Source organism: Bos indicus x Bos taurus, chromosome 13 (genome assembly GCF_003369695.1).
Source record: "Bos indicus x Bos taurus breed Angus x Brahman F1 hybrid chromosome 13, Bos_hybrid_MaternalHap_v2.0, whole genome shotgun sequence".
Lineage (NCBI taxonomy): Eukaryota > Metazoa > Chordata > Mammalia > Artiodactyla > Bovidae > Bos > Bos indicus x Bos taurus.
The window spans coordinates 70756177-70776903 of NC_040088.1; the positions used below are offsets into that span (position 1 = coordinate 70756177).

Here is a 20727-nt window from a genome sequence, read left to right on the forward strand (position 1 = left end):
CGACTCTTTTGCGACCCCATGGACTATAGCCCGCCAGGCTTCTCTGTCCATGGAATTCTCCAGGCCAGAATACTGGAGTGGGTTGCCATGCCCTCCTCCAGGGATGGAACTGCTGCTGCTGCTGCTAAGTCACTTCAGTTGTGTCTGACTCTGTGCGACCCCATAGACGGCAGCCCACCAGGCTTCACCGTCCCTGGGATTCTCCAAGCAAGAACACTGGAGTGGGTTGCCATTTCCTTCTCCAGTGCATGAAAGTGAAAAGGGAAGGTGAAGTCACTCTGTTGTGCCTGACTCTTAGCAACCCCATGGACTACAGTCTACCAGGCTCCTCCATCCATGGGATTTTCCAGGCAAGAGTATTGGAGTGGGTTGCCATTGCCTTCTCCGAGGGATGGAACCCCTGTCTCATGTCTCCTGCGTTGGCAGGTGGGTTCTTTGCCACTAGCGCCACCTAAGGGAGGGAGTAGGGCACAAACCTGAGTTGTTGGGTCAGTGCTTTGAAAAGCAGTAACAGAAAGAAGAAAGAGCAAAGATGGAAAGAGAAGACAAAAAAAAAAAAAAAACTTATGAACTAAACCTCACCATCGAAGCAGATGAACTTAGAAATTGCTTACTGATGTGGGTTGAAATGTAGATAGACTTGCTTATCAAGAGTTACATCCTTTGCTCAGTCTAGTCAATTTTAGTAAGTGATTTAAATTAAAAAAAGAGGGTAGTCTCACCACAAAACCATTAGATATGAGTTTAAATGCATCATTCACTGTGTCTAGCTGATTCTTCTATAGCCATCCACCAGCTTCTCATTTTCTGGAACCAGGTTCTGAACTATCCTCATTTGAGCCCTTCTGGTGTATTTTTAACACAGCCACTTTGGTCAGGACCTCGAAAATGCATGAAAGGGATAGGACAAAGAGCACTCATGTGACTGTCCACGTGTCAGTCATCTTTCTACACGTGTATTTTTCTACCGTTAGATGTTGTAGTCACCAGAAGAGGCTGAACTGCTGTAATAGGCCTAAAAAGGTATTAGGACTTCAGACACTGTGGCAGTTTTCTTTCTTGCTCATGTCAGGAATCCTTCCTGGGAGTTCTGGGTTGGTGGTGACACAGGGAACCAGCATTCTTCACCTTGTGCCCTGGCCTTTCCCTTGGTTTGCTGTTGCTGCTGCTGTTATTAAAAATCAGGTAAATAAAGTGATGGTGCTTCTAAATGTGTAACTAACAGTTTTGTGGTGAGAATACCCTCTTTATTTTTTTTTTTTTGGCCATGTGCCTCCATCCAGAAGTAAAGGAAGGAAAATGCGGAAGACCTCCATCTGCTCTGTTAAAAGCCCTGGAGCAGCAAGTAACGCTCCACCCACATCCCTTTAGTCTCTGTGCTTTGTCACGTGGCAAGAAGCCAGCCCACGTGGGCTCACCACGCCCTCCAATGCAGTCCTGTCCCTGTGGGAGGAGAGGATGGATCTGGGTGGCAGCTGGTGAGCTCTGTCACAGGTGGTGTTTCCCAGGCTTCCCAGAGGATAAGAATCATTGGGGACACTTTACAGATCCCAAGACCTGGGTTAGTTCCAAGGAGTTTATAAGCAAGTGATTATTATCTTCAGGAAGGCTTGAGAAACACTGTCTTAAGATGAAATTGGATAGTGGGAAAGGTTCTTTGAACATTTGTTGCAGTCTTTTTAAGATTTTTTTTGGAGTGGACTATTTTTAAAGTCTTTAATTGAATTTGTTACAATATGGTTTCTGTTTTTTATGTTCAGGTTTTTTGGCATTGAGGCACTTGGGATCTTAGCTGCCCAGTTCAGTTCAGTTGCTCAATCGTGTCCAACTCTTTGCGACCCCATGAATCGCAGCATGCCAGGCCTCCCTGTCCATCACCAACTCCCGGAGTTCACCCAAACTCATGTGCATCAAGTCGGTGATGCCATCCAGCCATCTCATCCTCTGTCGTCCCCTTCTCCTCCTGCCCCCAATCCCTCCCAGCATCAGGGTCTTTTCCAGTGAGTCAACTCTTCTCATGAGGTGGCCAAAGTATTGGAGTTTCAGCCTCAACATCAGTGATCAAACCCACACCCCCCCTGCATTGGAAGTCAAAGTCTTAACACTGGATCACCAGGGAAGTCCCTGTTGCAGTCTTAGGCTGAGAATGCTATGTTATGTGAAAGTGAAAGTGTTAGTTGCTCAGTCATGTCCCACTCTTTGAGACCCCATGGCCCGCCTGTAGCCCACCAGACTCCTCTGTCCATGGAATTCTCCAGGCAGGAGTACTGGAGGTGGGTAGCCATGCCCTTTTCCAAGGCATCTTCCCAATCCAGGGATCAAACCCAGCTCTCCCTCACTGTAGCAGATTCTTTACCACTTAAGCTGCCCAGGAGTGGTGCTAAACCCAACCCCTGGCATCCTGGTTTAAATGTCTTTAGTCTTCAGGTTTAGCTACAGGCCTTGCTGTGTAGACTAGATTATACAGTGACTCTTCTGTGTACTACTTACACACTTGTCCAAACCCGAATTTTTCTTTGAATTAGTCGACTGCTTCCCTTAGTTGGGAGAAGGAAATGGCAACCTACTCCAATATTCTTGCCTGGAGAATTCCATGGACAAAGGAGCCTGATGGGCTACAGTCCGTGGGGTCACAAGGAGTCAGACATGACTGAGTGACCAACACTCCCTTAGTTGATGAAGTTCACCCGTCATTTTGACACAGTTATTCTATGGTTTATATATCCATTTATGACAGGTCTTTAACACATAATTCAGTGTATAAGATTGACAAGGAAAGAACTCCTAGGATTTCACCCCTCTTGTGATAATGTTGAATCCTTTAGAAACCTGCCATCATGGAAATTAAAAGTATAAATATGTTTGACAGGTAGTGGTTGAATTATTTATCAGTGACCTCAGTCCAGAAATGAAGGCTGGAAAACTGTTCCACTCAGCCTTCTGAATGTTCCAGAAGAATGACACAGGTGTGGGGAGTTCCACTGGGTACTTTCCATGGTGCATTTGAAGCCTAGACTGCCTTCTTCACTCTCCCCAGCAGTGATGTGGATCATGTCCTTTTCGACAAGTTGAAACCAACTTTAAGGTTAGCCTAAGACAGTTATATCCAGGAAGGTAGCTTGTCCTTTCAAATTGTGGTGCTGGAGAAGGTTCTTGAGAGTCCCTGGGACTGCGGGGAGATCAAACCAGTCCATCCTAAAGGAGATCAGCCCTGAATATTCATTGGAAGGACTGATGCTGAAGCTCCAATACTTTGGCCACCGATGCAAACAGCCAGCCCATTGGAAAAGACCCTGATGCTGGGAAAGATCGAGGGCAAGAGGAAAAGGGGGCAAGAGGAGAAGGGAGCGACAGAGGATGAGATGTTAGATAGCATCACCGATTCAATGGACATGAATTTGAGCAAACTCCAGGAGATAGTTTGTCCTCCTAGGACAGAAGAGTCTGGCGTGCTACAGTCCATGGAGTCGCAGAGAGTCAGACAAACATAGCAACTGAACGACAACAACTTGTCCTCTCACTAACATAAAAAGTATTCCAGGACAATAATGAAAAGATATTTGTGACAGCCACTGTTTTAGATCACTTGAGGTATTGATCTGGTCGTGATACAATAAAATTGAGAACTGACTATGAGACCCTTAGTGGTGGAAGAACATCTCTTGTAACTCCAAAGCAGTGTTATTATCATCCGTTATCTGCACGATTAGGGAGCAAAGGCTTCTCTGTACAGTGATCTTTGTTGCCTAGAGCCTTTTAGCTCCTTGCAGAGTGTTTCACAACCTGCCTTTCTTCCCACCCCCATCTTAAATATCATTTGTGTTTGTTTGAAATCCAGAGGAGCAGAAGCCCTTCCGTTCAAAAGGGACTAAAGACTTAAAAATCTATCTTCATCTAGTCATCGGAGGCTGGAATGGGAGCCTGTGGGGCATTATTTCCTTTCTCCGTTTTCTAAAGGTTTAACAGAAGAATAAGTATCATTGGGCAGTGATAGAGAAAAATGAAAGTTCTTAGATCAAATATTGCTTTGGCATCCGTGCAGCATGGGGAAGGCAAGTAGATGGCGTGTTATTCTTGAGTGAAGCCCAGTGGCTGCTAATCAGTGTGCAGTATGTAGAGTTTTCCATAATCTTGAAATCAAGGCAATATTTCACTTTTCCCTCTGAGGTTTTCTCGGGAGAGATTCTCTGGCAAAGAAGATGAATCTTCTCTCTACCTGCTCAAGAATGAGCAGTTAACTCTGTAGCTAAATATTAAACACATCAAGTCCAGGGGACCGTGTATTATATTTTTCTTGTATCCATCATCAGTTATACTTATTTAATTTCCTGACAAATGGAAAGCCATGCTCAGTATTCTCAGTATTTATCTAGGTTGAGATTTAGAGCAATGAGGAAGCATGATGGTCTTTTTTTTTTTTCATAACACTTTTATTGAAGTAGAGTTTCAGGTATATGACAAAGTGATTCAGTTATACACACACACACTTTCAGATTCTTTTTCCATTATAGGCTACTACAAGATACTGAGCATAGCTCCCTGTGCTATACAGTAGGTCTTCGTTGCTCCTCTATTTTGTATATAATAGTGTATATCTATTAATCCCAAAGTCCTACTTTATCCCTCTTCCCCACCTTTCCCCTTGGTAACCATAAGTTTGCTTTCTATGTCTGTGGGTCTGTTTCTGTTTTGTAACTAAGTTCATTTGTATCATATTTTAGAGTCCACATAGAGTAATATATGCATTTGTCTTTGTCTGACTTACTTCACTTGGTATGATCATCTCTAGGTCTTTGTCAAGAGTGAGATTGGGGTTCAGGCTTTGCCAATCCAAATACTTTCTCTCTGTGCCTCGGTTTCTTTCTCCAGTCCCTGTGCTGGCAGTAGGGACTTAGATGATTACTAAGGCCCCTTTCCGCGCTCCAGTCCAGGATTTAAACTGGATCACAGTCAGATCTGGACCAACCCTTGTCAAAATTACAACATAAGTGAAGTTTCTTTCCCCTGGTCACCGTGTATTTTCCATGACACTAATTCATGCCCCAACCACAGCATTTTCACTGCATAAACTCTTTTCAAAGCTTGTAGCCAGAGACTGATTTATACTCCAGTGTGAATCACTGGGAAAATAGATCATAGTGTTGTGTATTCTAAGGGAATTTTGTTTTAATACAAATCTGAGCTTCAGGTCATAAGGATGAAGCTTGAAGGAGAAGGGGCAGAGTTGGGAGAGAGCCTGTGGAGAAGGGTTTCTCTGCAGCAGCCCGATTTTCATCTGTTGTCCCAGAATAATAACTGATAGTCCCCCTTCCACTTTCCAAAGTGTCCCCGCTTGGATAATGAATTCTTGGTCACTCTAGGTGTGGAAGAAGCCCTCACAGTACTCCCAGAATGAGATCAGAAAGTAGAAGGAAGAAAGCAAGCTGAGACTGTTCATTTGAGTTTTCTGCGTGCCCAATTTGGAGGTTAATATTGTGTATACAGGAGAAGGCAATGGCATCCCACTCCAGTGCTCTTGCCTGGAAAATCCCATGGTGGGAGGAGCCTGGTAGGCTACGGTCCATGGGGTCGCTAAGAGTCGGACAGAACTGAGCGACTTCACTTTCACTTTTCACTTTCCTGCATTGGAGAAGGAAATGGCAACCCACTCCAGTGTTCTTGCCTGGAGAATCCCAGGGACGGCGGAGCCTGGTGGGCTGCCGTCTGTGGGGTCGCATAGATTCGGACTTGACTGAAGTGACTTAGCGGCAGCAGCATTGTGTATACATGAGCTTGCTAAAGGAACCCAGTGAAATCTGTTTGACCTGACCATCAAACTTATCTTAGGTTGGAAACATACAGGTAGACGACAAGTATACAGGGTCATTTGTCAGAAAATGGATTCAGGAGTACTGCATGGACCGTCTTCATCACCAGTAGCCTGTATCAGAAAGACTCCTGGCAGATGACGTCTGGCTGTGGGGCGAGCAGATGGGCAAAGGCCCTAAGGACAGTCGATCCATCGGTATTTCAGAAGCACCCACGAGCCCAACTTCCTGTTGAGCCTTGTGAAAGGGGACCAGGGAGCCTTCAGACGTGGCTCCTTGCCTTTCAAGATGGTCCTTAGATGGCAGATAATGAAGTAATAGCAGAACCACTGTAGGAGACAGTGGTTCATCAAGCAGGCAGTGCTTTTTTTTTTCCCTTGTGTTTTATCATTTTGTGATGGGGACTCTCAAAATGCAATCCCACCCCTGGGAACCCCTTTTCTCAGGGGGTACCTAACGCACCTGCAGTCCTCCTCTCTGCTCTCCTGACCGTGATGTTTAGAACCCCGCCTCTTCATGCAGAGCCCAGTGTCGCTGCTTTCTTCTTCTTCTTTTCCCTCCCTTATTGTAGTAAAATACAGAGAAAGGGCAGGTCTGTGCTTCGGCTCCTTTTTCAGGAAGGAAACCCAGGCTTGCTCATTAGACAGCCACAGGGCTCATTTCTAACAGCTCACTGTCTTAGGGAATTTTTGCCTCTTGGGGGAGCGCTGCCAACCATAGAGTTGGGGGAAATTCTGTGATACCCTGTATGGGAAAAGTCCTCAAAATGATTCTATTAAAATGGGTCGACTGCTCAGAAGCCATGTAAATAGATGTCCAGGTTCCTCGAGGGCCATGCAAATGGGTGCACTTGGCCAGTTCCGAGTAATTACTCCAGAAAGCAAGACAACAAAATCAATTCCAAGCCTTGTTACAGGGTGTGGGGGCATCACTTACCAAAGAGGCTGGCTTGTTCCCCTTCCGTCCAGAGGCTGGTGGCGAGCCACGTGTTGGCATGGCTGGCGTGGGAATGCCGCCTTTCTGCGCCTCAGGGTTGGGGGTGCATATTAAATCATCAGGGTAATGCTGAGTGTCCCTCATCTGCCTCGTGGGAAACCTGCACAGGGTCCGCGTGGGCCAGGGGCTCTATGGAGGAACATAACCAGTTTACAGTGGGCAGTAATCCCTGACATTTATTTAACCACGTCAGTTGTATATACCAGGACCTGTGTTACATATACATTTTCATAAATTACCTTTTTTAATATAATAACCCTGGGACAGAGCTGCTGTTACTCAGGCCATTTTATAAGTAAAGAAAAGAGGCTTAGAGAAATGTGTCCAACCCCGAGTCTGTCTGAAGCGCTGGTAAAGGATGATTTTGTTACTCAGCGAAGCTTTATGAGCAGAGCGAAGGGGAGTATCCACAGCCACTTTGGAACCTGTTGTAGTCTCTGCCCTGAGAACTCTGGGATCAGGGCTGCTTGCCTGTTATGAACATCGATTTACACAATTGGCTACAAAAGTGCTTTGCTTATATGATTTCCACTGCCCCAGGCAATTCATAAAAATGTCTCCCTCCCTGATCTGCATGCGCATGAAAGATGCCTTCGTTATTGTGGGAGTGGGCTAAGCAGTCACACTGGCCATAAATATCAGCTCTCTGGAGCCATCTGCCAGGAAGAAAGTCTGAAATAAGGTCAGATCTTTCCTTGAGCCAGCATGACCCCAAAAGACCAGAATGAGGAAGTCAACATGACTCTCCTCACCCCCTCCATAACAGAAAAAATACCTTGCTTCTCCTCTGAATTGAAAAACTCTTCTAAGAGCCAGCCCCACCTGAAACAGGGCCATACGTTTTCATCAGTGATGCTGCTAATAAGTGATGAACTGTATTTTATTCCAGGTGACATAAGGGGTCAATATGTGTAGACTTGGCAGATACAGGTTGCCCCACCATCCAAGCAGGATCATGAAATTGAGACTTAAGACGGTGTTCAGGCCCACATCTTATGGCCCAGTGTACTGAACTGAGAATCACAGGAAGATAGATACGATTGTAACCTACTCTCATCACAACCAGACTCTGAATTATAATGCCGTCCTGTCCCCAAGAGAATGTATGTACCCAATAACCTTATATTAAAAACTTTTTAATGAGGTCCCTCAGTGCTTTTGAAACTAAAATCCTTTTTTAATTGGATTCAAGATGGAACTACCTCCTACCACACTTAACCCTGGGACACCTTCCAGATTAATCGATGTGAGGGTGTCTTGGTTAGCTAAGCCTGAGGCCTTGCTCCATCCTCTGGCCCCTTGGAGAAGAAGCACTTGTTGCCATGGCCTTCTGGGACCCTCTCAGCCACCCACACTGGTAGGGGACTGAGCAGCCCAGGAATTGGGGCCAGACCACTATATGGCCTTCTTGTCTTGACATGTTCATCCTAAAGTTATTTTTCTTGCCTTGAGGGAAAGTTATTTTTCTTGCCTTGACTCTTCCACACTCTAGAATTAACATTTAAAAACATGAATTAATCAAGTTCACAGTTTGCTTATTCTCTTATATTTCTTAACAAAGGAGACTGCTTGCTTTCTCCATTCTGTCCCCACGGCTCCTTGACAAACGTGTGTGTACACACTCAGTCGTGTCTGACTCTTTGCAACCCCATGGACTGTAGCCCTCCGGGATCCTCTGTCCATGGAATTCTCCAGGCGAGAGTACTGGAGCGGGTTGCCATCTTCTGCTCCAGGGGATCTTCCCAACTCAGGGATCGAACCCGTGTCTCTTCCATCTCCTGCATTGGCAGGTGGATTCTTTACCGCCTGGGAAGCCTGACAAAGACTCAGGCCACCATAAACTCACCTCCCGATGCTTAGAGCAGAGTGCAGGCCTTTAAGGAACACGGTTTGCAGTGATTGTCCCATCCAGGAAAAGGGGTGATGTTAAAGTTCTCCAGATACATTTACAGCTATGACACTGAAATACTTTAACCTTAGTGGCTTATCTCAGAGGCCTGGGGAAGGGGGAAACAGCAGATCCCAGTTTTGCCCTTGGTATCTTTTCCATGTGTCCTGCAGTTGGGATTTATATCATAATCGGTGAGGAATGGTTGCAGTATGTGCAGAGCCAGGCACATCCCTCCTTGCTTTCCCAAGAGGCTTAAAAATGTGGTAGATTTAATCTAGATAAAAAAAACAAAAACAAAAACAAAAAAAACAAAAAAACCTCCGTTTTCCTGGCAGAAGATTTAGAAAGCCTGCCTGACTTAACAGAGCCATGGGAGAATCAGGAGATGGTTCCTCCAAGAAAAGTGCCCCAGCCAAGGGAGGCTGGTAATGGCCTTGATCTTGAGGCCAGTTAGCCGAGTGTGGTCCCAGGCCCCAGGTGCAGACTCTCAGGGTGGGGGTTGCATGGAGCCTGGTGAGATCAGCAGTCTCTCCTTGGTTGAAAGGTTGGCACTGATGTACTGTCTTGGAGTCCTCCTGCTGGGGACAGGAGCCAGGGTTCTTGGAGGGAACATCAGATCCCTGCCCCAGGCAGCCACAAATCATAGGCAGGGCTCTTCCTTTGTCAGAGAAATTCCCAGGGGATTCCCTGGGATTGCAGTTGGTGGGCCAGACAGTGGTGTCCACGTAATTCAAGTACTGAAAGCAGAACAGTGGCTCCGTCTCTGCTCCCTAGGTGGTGGCCAGATGGCATTACTTTTTACATCAGGGTGCCTATCACAGTTTCATTAAAAGCTGACTTCTACAGGATGTGGCATTTGTAATTGGGGAGCTGTTATTCTTGCTCTGGAGTCTCACTTTTAGATAGAGAAGGAGACAGTGGCTTGTCCTAGGAGACCACTGGTTTAAAACAAGAGAGATTTCAGGTATAAAAAGACATTTTTGGTGACATGGGAGGAGGTTGAAGCAGTTCTGGAATCTTTCAGAGGAAAGCGGAAGCTACCAGGACTGCTTGGTGGAGGGCGCTCCTGTGATGGCATTGACTCTGAAGGCTGTTGTCAACCACTAATGATGCGGATGACTTAGCCTTTGCTCTGAACCTCTTGCGTGATTGTGGGCAGTTGGCTCACCTGAGATGGAAGGGAGCTGGAGAGTTGGGTGACTCGAGTTAACTGTTAATAGTTGTAAAAATCTGTGACTCTGTGGAATCAGAAAGATGAGGCATTGACTTCCTCTAGTTTTACTTTTCTTTTGCGTTTAAAGCCAAAAAAAAAAATAGGATAGAAAATTCTTTCATCTTCTTGCAGGTGCTTCCCATAAGGAATTTCTGCTTTGCTGCTCTTTAAAATTCTTTTCCCTTGTATCTTAGTTGGTGTTACTACAGCCACCTTGGTGCAGCAGTTCAGATGAGCCACCTTGAGGAAATCGTACTCTGGAATACATAAGTGTGTCTACCAGCCAGAGGACTGAATGTTGTAATTTTTTTATTGAGCTGTAGTTGATGTTGATAGTACTTTGTTAGTTTCAGGTATACAGCAAAGTGATCCAGATAGATAGATACATATATAGACGCATAGATCATATGGTGGATGACGGATGGATGGATGGGATGGATAGACGGTAGACGGACTGACAGTTCATAGATTCTTTTTCAGATTCTTTTCCATTATAAGTTATTAATACAAGATATTGGGAGTAGTTCCTTGTACTGTACGGTAGATCCTGTTTGTCTATTGTGTGTGTGTGTGTGTGGGTGGGTGGGTGTGTGTTTAAGTATGTATTGGTGTGTATCTGTTAGTCCTGTACTCCTAATTTTTATCTCCCCTACACCTTTCCCCTTTGGTAACCATCAATTTCTTTTCTATGTCTGTGAGTCTCTTTCTGTTTTTGTAAATAAATTCATTTCCATAATTTTTTTAGATTTCACATATAAATGGTATCCTGTGATATTTGTCTTTGTCTGACTTAACTTCCCTCAGTGTGATAATCTTTAGGCCCACCCATGTTGCTGCACATGGCTACGTTTCATTCTTTCTTACGGCCGAGTAGCATTCCATTGTGTGTGTGTACCACGTCTTCTTCATTCCTTCATCTTTGATGGACACAGGTTACGTCCATGGCTTGGCTATTGTAACTGGTGCTGCTGTGAACATTGGAGCACGTGTATCTTTGAATTAGAGTTTCCAGTGTTTTCCAGATACATGCCCAGAAGATAGATAGATGGACCATATGACAGCTTCAGTCTTAGTTTTCTAAGGACCCTCCATACTGTTCTCCATGCTGGCTACACCAGGTTACATCTCCACCAACAGTGGAGGAGGGTTCCCGGGGACTGAATTTTAAATACTGCTGTGATGTCAATAGCATTTCATGCCCCATCTTACACGTAAACCACGCACATTTGGAGGACAACGTAGAAAGAATAAAGACCAAGGGCCGTGGGGGCCCTAAGTTAACAACAGTGCGCCAGGTGTGGTTTCTACCTGTGCCGGTTCTTCCCGGTGGGCGGACTTCAGGCTGAGGAAGGCGTGCCATCTGCACTTCCTGGGGGACCAGCTGGAAGAACAGGGTTTCGTTCTTGTCCTTTTCCTCATGACGCTGAGGGCTACCTGCTAGACCACTGGAAAACTACTTTTTTAAGGTCAAAGCTACATTGACTTTACAATTTTAATTCAGGGGATTTTTGATGGGGTTTTTGAGCCTTTAACTGCTTTGTAGAAACCGAAAGTCAAGCGTCTTGGCAGGGGTAAGGCCCATGGTTGACAGTCTCACTGGGCGAGAGCTTCTTTAGAGCACAGCATGCCCCACGAAGTCCAAAAACCTTTGGACTGTGAAAGAAGCATGAAATTCTCTACATAGTGGCTGAGATGGAGGGAGAAAGCCGATGACGGGAGGAGGAGGAGCCTGTCCTCTCTTCTGACTTAAACTGACAACTGACTCTCCAAGAAGCCAAGATCCCAGTAGCAATTCAGTTGTGTGAAGGAGGCGCCTGCTTGGCTTGCAAATGTGTAGACAAAAGAGAGCTTCATTCACAGAAAGAAAGAAAGAAAGAAAAAAAACACCATAGAGGGTTCACTAATTTAGCCTTGCAGGGCCTCGGTCTCTTGATCTGTTGGCCCGTTAGAATTCAAAGGCAGACTTGAAGGGAATTTTCAATTCACTACAGGATGACTCTGTTGCTGTCTTGAATTCAAATATAGCTTGAGTTGAATCTGTCCGCCAGGACTATTCCCTTTTTTTTTTTTTTTTTAAAGAAATAAGTACAAGGTTCGGTCTGCACATGATCTTTCTGTGGTCGTTTTCAAGTGTTTATTTGTGTGGGTTTGGACAGTGATGGAAATTTCTGGACTGAGATGTGGAATGACCTTGAGGATGTGGGCAACCCCTCTTACGCTGGGGATGGAGTTGACTTGGAGGGTCAGCTGTCCAGGTGTGCAAGGCCAGCAGCTCCACACTTATTTATTTTACAAGCTTGGCCACACCTTCTCACATCCATCCTCAAGTTGTTGTTTGTATTTCAGAAAACGTCCCATAATTTCCCATATTAAGATATTACTGAAGAATTCTCAGTCAGGCCTGGAATGTTCCTAAGAGGCCCTTTCTCGCGTTTATGGGAGCAGCCTTTCAAGGAGAATTTATCGTCCATCCAGGCTGGTGGCTCGAGGAGAATCGTAGGGAATGACCAGTTTCCCGTGTTGCTGAGAGTCTAAATTGTTGGCGTGTGCTCTGAAATACCCTACAGCTGACAAGTGACTCTTTCAATATTTGGAAACCATCCAAGTCCCTGACTTCCCATCTCTATACCTGGATACTTTAAAACAAACACAGAGCAAAAAACTACCTTGTTCATATTTTAGAGCTAAAGACGTGAAGAAAACCGCCTTTTAGTAAAATGGTGTCTTCAGAGCATCAGACCTCAGTTTCCTTCTTCCCCAGTTTGGTAGCCTCAGAGAAAGTTTCCTTAAGCGTGGGGTCAGTTTTCTTCAGGGCATAACTAATTTTAAAATCCAATCTCAGGATCTATTCTCTCAGGCAGTGTCTACACAGCCCTCCACATGGAAGAATGTGAATTCAGTGCTGTTTGACTCTGGACAGGCCGTGATATAGACTGATTATCTCTACATAAGCGGTGCATTTTTTTTCCCCTGAGCATATTTTTATCAAGTCTCCAAGTCAAGCTTTCCAAGGGAAACAGCTGTGGTTTGAAAGGATTGGTGATAATCCAGATGGTTTCTTTGAGGATAAGTCTACTTGATCATTTAAAATTAAAGTCTTTCAGTAAAGTTGAGCATCTTCTTGATGTCTTTAAATACACTACTGCTCTGTATCTGTGTGTGTCTGTGTGCATCTGTGTGCATGTGTCTGTGTGCGTCTGTGTGTGTCTGTGTGCGTGTGTCTGTGTGCGTCTGTGTCTGTGTGTAGGTACCATTGGCCCATCTCATCTGAGGCTTTATCTTTGGAAACAGCAAAAACCTCACCACCATGTCTCTGGTCATGCAGCAGTAAAGCTGGCAGAGTCCCTGAGGGAACCTTTAACGGCAGCAGAAATTGTTTGTGAGGAGAGGCAGTCAGTCAGACACCAGCATCCCTATCTGGAGTAGGTGGCTCATGGCGTCTCTGGGAATTACCATTCTCAACTTCTGGTGCGAGATGGTCTAATCACACCTCACCATTACAATACTGATGACAAGCCGAGCATGCGCAGCCACGTTGTTGAACTTGCTGACCGCTGGGAGTTGGAGCCCTCTAAAGCTCCCAGCCCCACCCCGACTCATTCTCTCCCGGCCCAGCGCCCCCTGGCCACCTCCTGATCATCCAGAGATGCCCACAGCAAGGCCTCATACCGGTCACCTTCACCGTGGGTGCTCTGCACCCCAGGACCTTTCTGTCTAGACCTTCTTTACCATCCAAATGGATCTGGCTTAAGTGGCCGTCTGAGGGGTTAGCCAGGTATTCACAGTTAAGCTGCAAAAAAGAATTCACGGGAGATGGTAATGGCCAGTAAGCTCTCATGTGACACCCCCAGCAGTGTGTACAGACCCAGCAGCACTTGGGGGTCAGTGAGGGGTCGTCACTGGCGGACTCTGTACACACCTGAGACACCAACACTTGGTTCTGGGATCACCTCTCAGGTTTTACCCCCAAACCCATTTCAGAGGAGCCTGGTGGGCTGCCGTCTATGGGGTCGCACAGTCAGACACGGCTTTCCTTGTGGCTCATCTGGTAAAGAATCTGCCTGCAATGTGGGAGACCTGGGTTCGATTCCTGGGTTGGGAAGATCCACTGGAGAAGGGAAAGGCAAGCCACTCCAGTATTCTGGCCTGGAGAATTCCATGGACTTATAGTCTATGGGGTTGCAAAGAGTTGGACACGACCAAGCAACTTTCACTTTCACTTTTCACTTTCAGTGAGGAGTAAGGGGTGGGGCTGATAAATAGACATGCAAAAGATGGATTTTTAAAGTTTTCACTCCAGAATCCAGAGCTCTTATTAACACAATGAATTGTTGAAACTCTTGGAAAGTGGGATGCCTTGAAATCTCCTGGGCGTGGGACAGCAGGTTTATCTTTTCTAAGCCGGCTGCTGCCACCGGCAGAAACTCTGGAGCCAGAGGATAAAGGTGGCAAGAATCATAAAGTGTGAGTGCTTACGAGACTGTGTCAGACAGGCAGAGTAGAGAAATGCGAAGCCACCCAGAGCAGAAACAGGAGGGCTGAGCCTGGCTGAAGCCTCCGCACTACCCATCCTTGGAGTTCCCTGGCAGGTCACTTCCCCTCTGTGGTGTAGAGCAAGCCTTGCTCTGCGCTCATGGGCAGCAGGGAAAGCAGGTGCCAGGACTGATGCTGACGCCGGAAGGGTGGTCCCCTCGGGCGCGGTGTAGCCGCTGACCGCTGAAGGGCGCCCAGGGCTGTGGTCGGTGTTCAACCACCCACCTTCAAGGATGTTGGAAGCAGAACCTGGTAAGGGAGAAAGGTCTGTCCCGGAATCAGACTGCAGGGCCATCTGGTGTTACAGCTGACCTGCAGACAAATCCATTGAACTCACACCTGAGTTACAGCTGGCACGGGGAAGTCCACAAGCCACGTGGCTCCCTTAACAGCTGTCCATCCAGGTGGGGTAGGCAGGAAAGAAAATGCCCACCCTGTTACATCACCATGAGTTCTCTAGGACCTGGAGTCTCTCCCCGACTTTTGCCATGGTGATCACCGCCACCTCAGGGCAGATACTAACGATATTTTTCCCTTCGTGTGTTGAAATGATTTCCTCAGGTCAATGAATCTTAAGATTTTAATGAGCATATCAAGTGGACTGGTTGCTTAAAAAGTCTGGTTGTTTAGCTGGGAGAGGACTCAGAGAAGCAAGAGTCTCTGAAACACATTCTTATTCTGGAAGCATCCAGACTCAAGTCTCATCGGGGGAAAACCACAAATGGCTGCCTCAAAGATGAATGTTGAAATTGGGAGTTCTCTATTTCTACCGCAGATTTTCTGATAACTTAATCAAACGCTATTTTTATTAAATCAATTAGTATGCATGTGGAGTGAAGTGCAAGACATTTTTTAGCCCAAGAAAGGGAAGGAATAGTTTTGACTGTTAAATTTATTCTGAATGAAACCTTTTGGCTATATATCCAGGTAGGGTTTTTTTTTCAGGGAGGAAGTAGTGGTAGGTAGCCCTGTTTTTTGTGCATTGATTTCGAGGTGATGCAGCACAAGTAACTCAGGTATAGAGGAAGTAAGGTGTTTTCCACCAAGGCATTCAGGAACTGAAAGTATGAAACCGAAAGAAGAGTCTTGGGGTGAGATTTCCCCCAGAGCCCCCACGTTGGTGCAAGTTGTTCATTGCGTGAGGGCATCCAGCTGAGGCTACACTTTGGGGCAGAAATTCAGCCCAAGCTCTAAGTCACCAAGCCACAGGGGCCATGCCCACATGGGGATAGGCTGCCTCTTTCAAAGGTCCTAAGTGCATGGTGCCCAGGGATGAGCTGTCGGGTTGGAAGTCAGTGAGCAGTGAAGGGGAGGCGAGTCAGCAGTCGTGTCCAGGATACTCTTCTTTGTATTACAGCTAGAACTAGAGCTTTGAGGGGCATGTTCTTCCAGAGTCTTTGTTTCAATAGGACTAAAGTATTGAGTTGACCAAAAAGTTCATTTGGGCTTTTCCCTGAGATGTTGTGGAAAAACCCAAACCAACGTGTTGGCCAACCCAGTAGAAGAGTTAAGAGGTATGCACAGTTCCCAGAGAGGTCTGTCACGGCAGATCCCTGAGGTCACCTGTCAGCTGTACAGGCAGAGTGGACCCTGCATGAAATTGGAGAGAGTTAGAAATTTGAAATGCCTTTCCTTCACTCCTTAGATTCTTCTCTGCTTTCTTGCCCCTCCTCACCCCATCCCATGCTGCTCAGACATCAGCTTCAAACTTTCTCAAAGCAAAACAAACACAGAAACCACTGTCTGTTCACCAAGAACCTTGTTCAAGAAGGAAACACTTGGAGTTGCCAAAGTCATACTAAGGTGTAAAGAGCTAGGAACAATTAAATATTACCTTCCTTAAGGGTAGCATTTTATTGCTTCAATAGCAGATGAACTACACCTTCCCGGTGGACTTCCAGGCCATGGAAAGTGGTTGGAATTTTGCTTGAGTGTTTAGGGCAAGAGTGGAGACCACTCTATTCCTGAGCCCACTGCACTGGGTCCAGGGTGGCCCCATAACAAGTCTGCCTCGGTTTACATCATCTTTGTTCCTCGTTGCTTTTGTCTTACCGTGCATGTCAGTCACCCTTTTCAGTTCCCTTGTCATTCCACTGTTCTTTCAGGTTGACCTTGGCTTTTCTCCTTATCTCTGAACTTGGCCGGACTAGCATTTGTTTTCCTTCTGCTTAGGAAATTCTTCCTTAATTGCCTTCTTGCCAGGCAAGCAAACTGCTCTATGACTTCTATTGCATCTGAAAGCTTCTCTCTTTTAAGTATCACACCCCTAAAATCTACCTGCTTGAAAGCATCGGATTCTGCCCCTTTCTGAGGCCTTGGTTTTGAAGTCGAAGTTCAGAGCATCCCCATTGCTTGCTTACCCAGAAGAGAGAAAGGAGAACTTCCTGAGAGTCTGGTTGTTAAAAGCTTTTAGAAGACAGAGAGAATGTCTTTTTCTGTTTTTCTTTTCAGTTTTATTGAAATACAGTTGATTTACAATGTTGTGTTAATTTTTACTGTACTGCATAGCAATTCAGTTATACATTCTTTTTTTATGTGTTCTTTTCCTTTATGATTTTTTTCTCCATGTTATTCTTTCTGTATCAAGTCTAATAGAAGATAATTGGTATTTTTCCTCCTCTTAAAGTGATTACAGTGGATACCAGAAGCTGGAACTGGACTTTGCTGTTTAAAATCATTCCTTGATTTAAAGCAATTCCTATAGCTTTTCTGGGCTTAGGTTATGCCAGTGGAGCTGAAAATCACACATTAATTTGATCAGTTTAGGAAAAATAATCTACCACCAGGCAGCATGACCAAATGCACTCTGGTCTAAAAAGTCAAACAGCTGAAGTGGAAACCTCATATATAAAGGCCCACTCTGTCCATCTGTGATTCTTTAAAGACCCTTCACAATTTTCGTATTCCTCCCATCATGCAAATTAAACACGTGAAGAGTCTCCCATCCTTGGAGACATGGAGGTTTTTAAATGCCAAAAAGCTAGGATCATACTCTACTCTATCCAGAAGGTGAAGGATTTGCATATTTAATCTCAGTAGACTCCAGTGAAATAGTATATGACAAGGTTCCAAGTTTTGTTCTTTTTTCCAAATAAGGAGGAAGCATCTTATATGTATTTCGGAATGCTGTAGGGGTGGTACAGTACTTTGTCTTCTCCTACTCCTTCCAATGAGTTTTTTGTTCTGAAAAGTAAATGCTAATGTGTGATTCGGAGCCTTTGATGGTTTGTGGTGTCAACTTCCTACTCTCCAGATGTGCCACTTGTCTCTGTCCGTGGTCTTACATCATTCCCCTAAATAGAACCAAAGTCGATGCCTTAGTGCCTTGAATTTCTCTCCAGCCACTTGCTGTACTTGGCATTTGAGGACCTCTCGAGGCTCTCCCCATCTCTCTAAGCATGAGGATAAGAATCAGAGCTAATTGAGTGTGACTGCATCTCTCTGCCTCTTTTTCTCAACCCAACTCATCCAAGACAGGCAGGTCAGAGGGAGCGTCTTTTTCTTTTAATTTCTAAAGTTCTTTATCCCTTTTATCTATACTTGGTTATACTAAGAAATGCTATGCTAATTAACAGATTCTTAACCAGTGTCTTCATCTGGTTTAACCATGTTAACCAGTATCTTTAGGCACAGGTTGAAGAAGGGGTGAGCCTTGCTTTAGAATACAGAAGGAATGAGAGGTTTCAAGACCATTTTCTTTGGTGGAGGGAGGTGGTTTGGAGAAGTGTATCGGCTAGTCTCCCTTGGAGGAGCCTTCAGCCTGGACTCCCATCACCTCTTAAAAATGAGGAATCAAGAGGTTAGTGGTTGACGTCCCATGGCCATGTTTCATTCTCAGCACAGAGAGTGCAAACATCTGTTTCAGCATCTGCCCACCACATATAGCTCACTTTCTCGACTGGCTAAAATAGAGTCTTTCATTTCAGCAAACAAATATTGCATGTTTTGTGTGTGGAACTTTACATTATGTGCTATGGTGGAAATTGGAAAGAAGAGGGCTTGTTCTCAGCTCCTAGGTAGCTTATCATCCAGTTGTCTAAGCCTCGGAGTTGAGAAAGTGTTTTAAAAGGGTGATGTTCTAGAGATATCTTTTAAGACAATTATAGTTAATATAAGTGTCTGCTCTTGTGGTTGTGATTAAACACTTCACTTGATGCTGTGACTGCACCACAAGTCCCATTAACAACTCACCCACGGCCTCCCACCCCGGTTCCTGAAGACCCGGGTTCCCAGTAGTTGGTACGCAGTTATGAATTGATTCCCCAACGTGGGGAAAAGCTAATAAATATGATTTAGGATGAAAGGCGCTGGGTAAATGCTTGAGCTGTTGTCATTACTGTTGCCGTGCACCTTATTTTTAAATTGTGCATCCTTTTAAGTAGTTGACTCGTTCGCCCCAGTCTCCATTATATCTAAGCAAAGCATTCACAGAAATTTCTAAAACCTTTTCATTTCTCTCTGTAGGTTGTTGTTTCGTAACATTTTATACAAGAAAAGCTGCACTTGAGGCCCAGAATGCACTGCACAATATTAAAACTTTACCTGGGGTGAGTCGGTTTACTTTTGTACCAAAATCACTTTATTGCTTGAAAATGGTCCTTTCAACTGAAGGTTCTAGTGATGGGCTCTTAGTGCCAAAAATGACTTTGGGCTTTTGAGGAGGGTGTGCTGACTACCCCCAACCCCCACCTGGCCCCCGGTCGCCCTTGCAGCAGCCAGAGCGGCTGGCCAGCCCCTCAAGAAGCGCTGGCATTAATGCTGACAGAAAGACCTCTCAGAGAGTGTGTCCCCTGGTCAGAAAATCAGAATGACCCCACTGGGTCACAGTGGCTGCTACAGAGGATTGGGTGGGCAGCGATTGTAAAGGGGGAAAAAAAGAACTCACGCACACACGCATGCAATACACCAGAGGAGCAAATGGAAAAGGAAAAGCTTTTACTCACCAGGAGCCTCTTTTCAAATTTAGTCCTTAGATTTTTCTTTTGAAAGGACAAAATGTACTCTGCACAGCCGTAATAGTCAACCTCCTAATGGCTTCTAAACAGTCAGTGGTGGTTAACAAAGTCAATGTTTTAATGCCCAATTTGCGGCTTCATGTCGATAGAGAACAGAAAATACAAAGCTTACAATTTTTTGTTTCCATTTCCTTCCCAGTCATACTGGACATTTGGTACCATTCACTAGAAATGAACTAATGTTGGCTGTAGCTGCTGCATCAGAATACATGATTTCTGGGGGTTTAGGACCGTTTTATCTAGTGCATGCTGGTATAAATTTCTCTGTGCTAGTTGGGATATTTTCCCCGTTGATTCAGATATCAGGGATGAATTTATTTAATGGCAGAATGTGTGTTGCTGATAATGAAGAACCTCTGGTAAGCAGTGCTGCGTTAATGATTTTATTGAAACCTGGTTTGATAAGAGTAAAAGAAAAATAACATCATGTCCCTAATGTTTTCAGGGTATAATTGTAATGTCTTATCATTTATCTGTCATGCAAACCTATGTACACAAGTCATTTGATACCCTGTCACCCCCAGAGAAGATTTAATTCACCTTAGCTCCATTGAAAATCATATATTTTAGTGGCAAGATACTCAGTAAAAGTTTTTCAAAACATTAACTTGGTAATAACAAAAAAGTAGTAAATTATGAACTATGGTCTCAAACCACAGTGCTTTGGTTTTCCCCTTTTTGTGTGAGCAAATCAGACAGACTGGGATTCAGAAAAGCAAGTGTAATACCAGAATTCTCCCTCCTAATTTAATTTAACTACTTCTCTCTGAAACGTCTTAGGTACTTTTTTAGTAGGGAAGATTTTCCTGGGTCTAAGTGCTTTGTCTGATGGTTTTTTTAAGTATTATTTCAGCTTCATTCCCTGGATAAATGGAATTTTTCCAGTGTAAGTTCTAGGAGGTTGCGGTGTTAGGTTACATTACTGAATGAAGCAACCAAGGTAAATATTTACTGTCTATGGTAGAAAAAAAAAATAATTTTTATTTCCCAGGCTCCTAATCCAACCCAGAGACCACTTGGTATTCCTTCCTTTAGAATGAAATACTTTCCAGTAATTAGTGTGCAAAATCCCTTCTATGTGTTTAAATAAATTACTTGAGATGATGAATTGTTATTATAGCATTTAGGGTCTATCGGTGCCAAATCTCATCCTATTTTAAATTAATGTGAAGCTTGGTTCATTTGAGTTTATCCCCTCCACTGGAAGGAGCACAACTCCTAACATGCCATTTTCATGCATGAAGATGCTCCTCAAAACCCAGAGTTAATGAA

At 44.8% G+C, this 20727-nt stretch overlaps 1 protein-coding gene across 19 annotated transcripts in view; it reads left to right on the top strand.

Annotated features, from left to right (window-relative positions):
- CELF2 (CUGBP Elav-like family member 2) overlaps positions 1 to 20727 on the top strand; it is an 884302-nt gene that overhangs the window by 755615 nt on the left and 107960 nt on the right. For 18 of the 19 annotated variants that reach the window (XM_027560192.1, XM_027560188.1, XM_027560184.1 and 15 more), the window contains one exon: positions 18905 to 18987. The exons of the other annotated variant lie outside the window; for it this stretch is intronic. In XM_027560192.1, coding sequence (XP_027415993.1) covers positions 18905 to 18987 — 83 coding nt within the window. The remainder of the gene's footprint in view (positions 1 to 18904; positions 18988 to 20727) is intronic. 19 annotated transcript variants of the gene reach the window in all.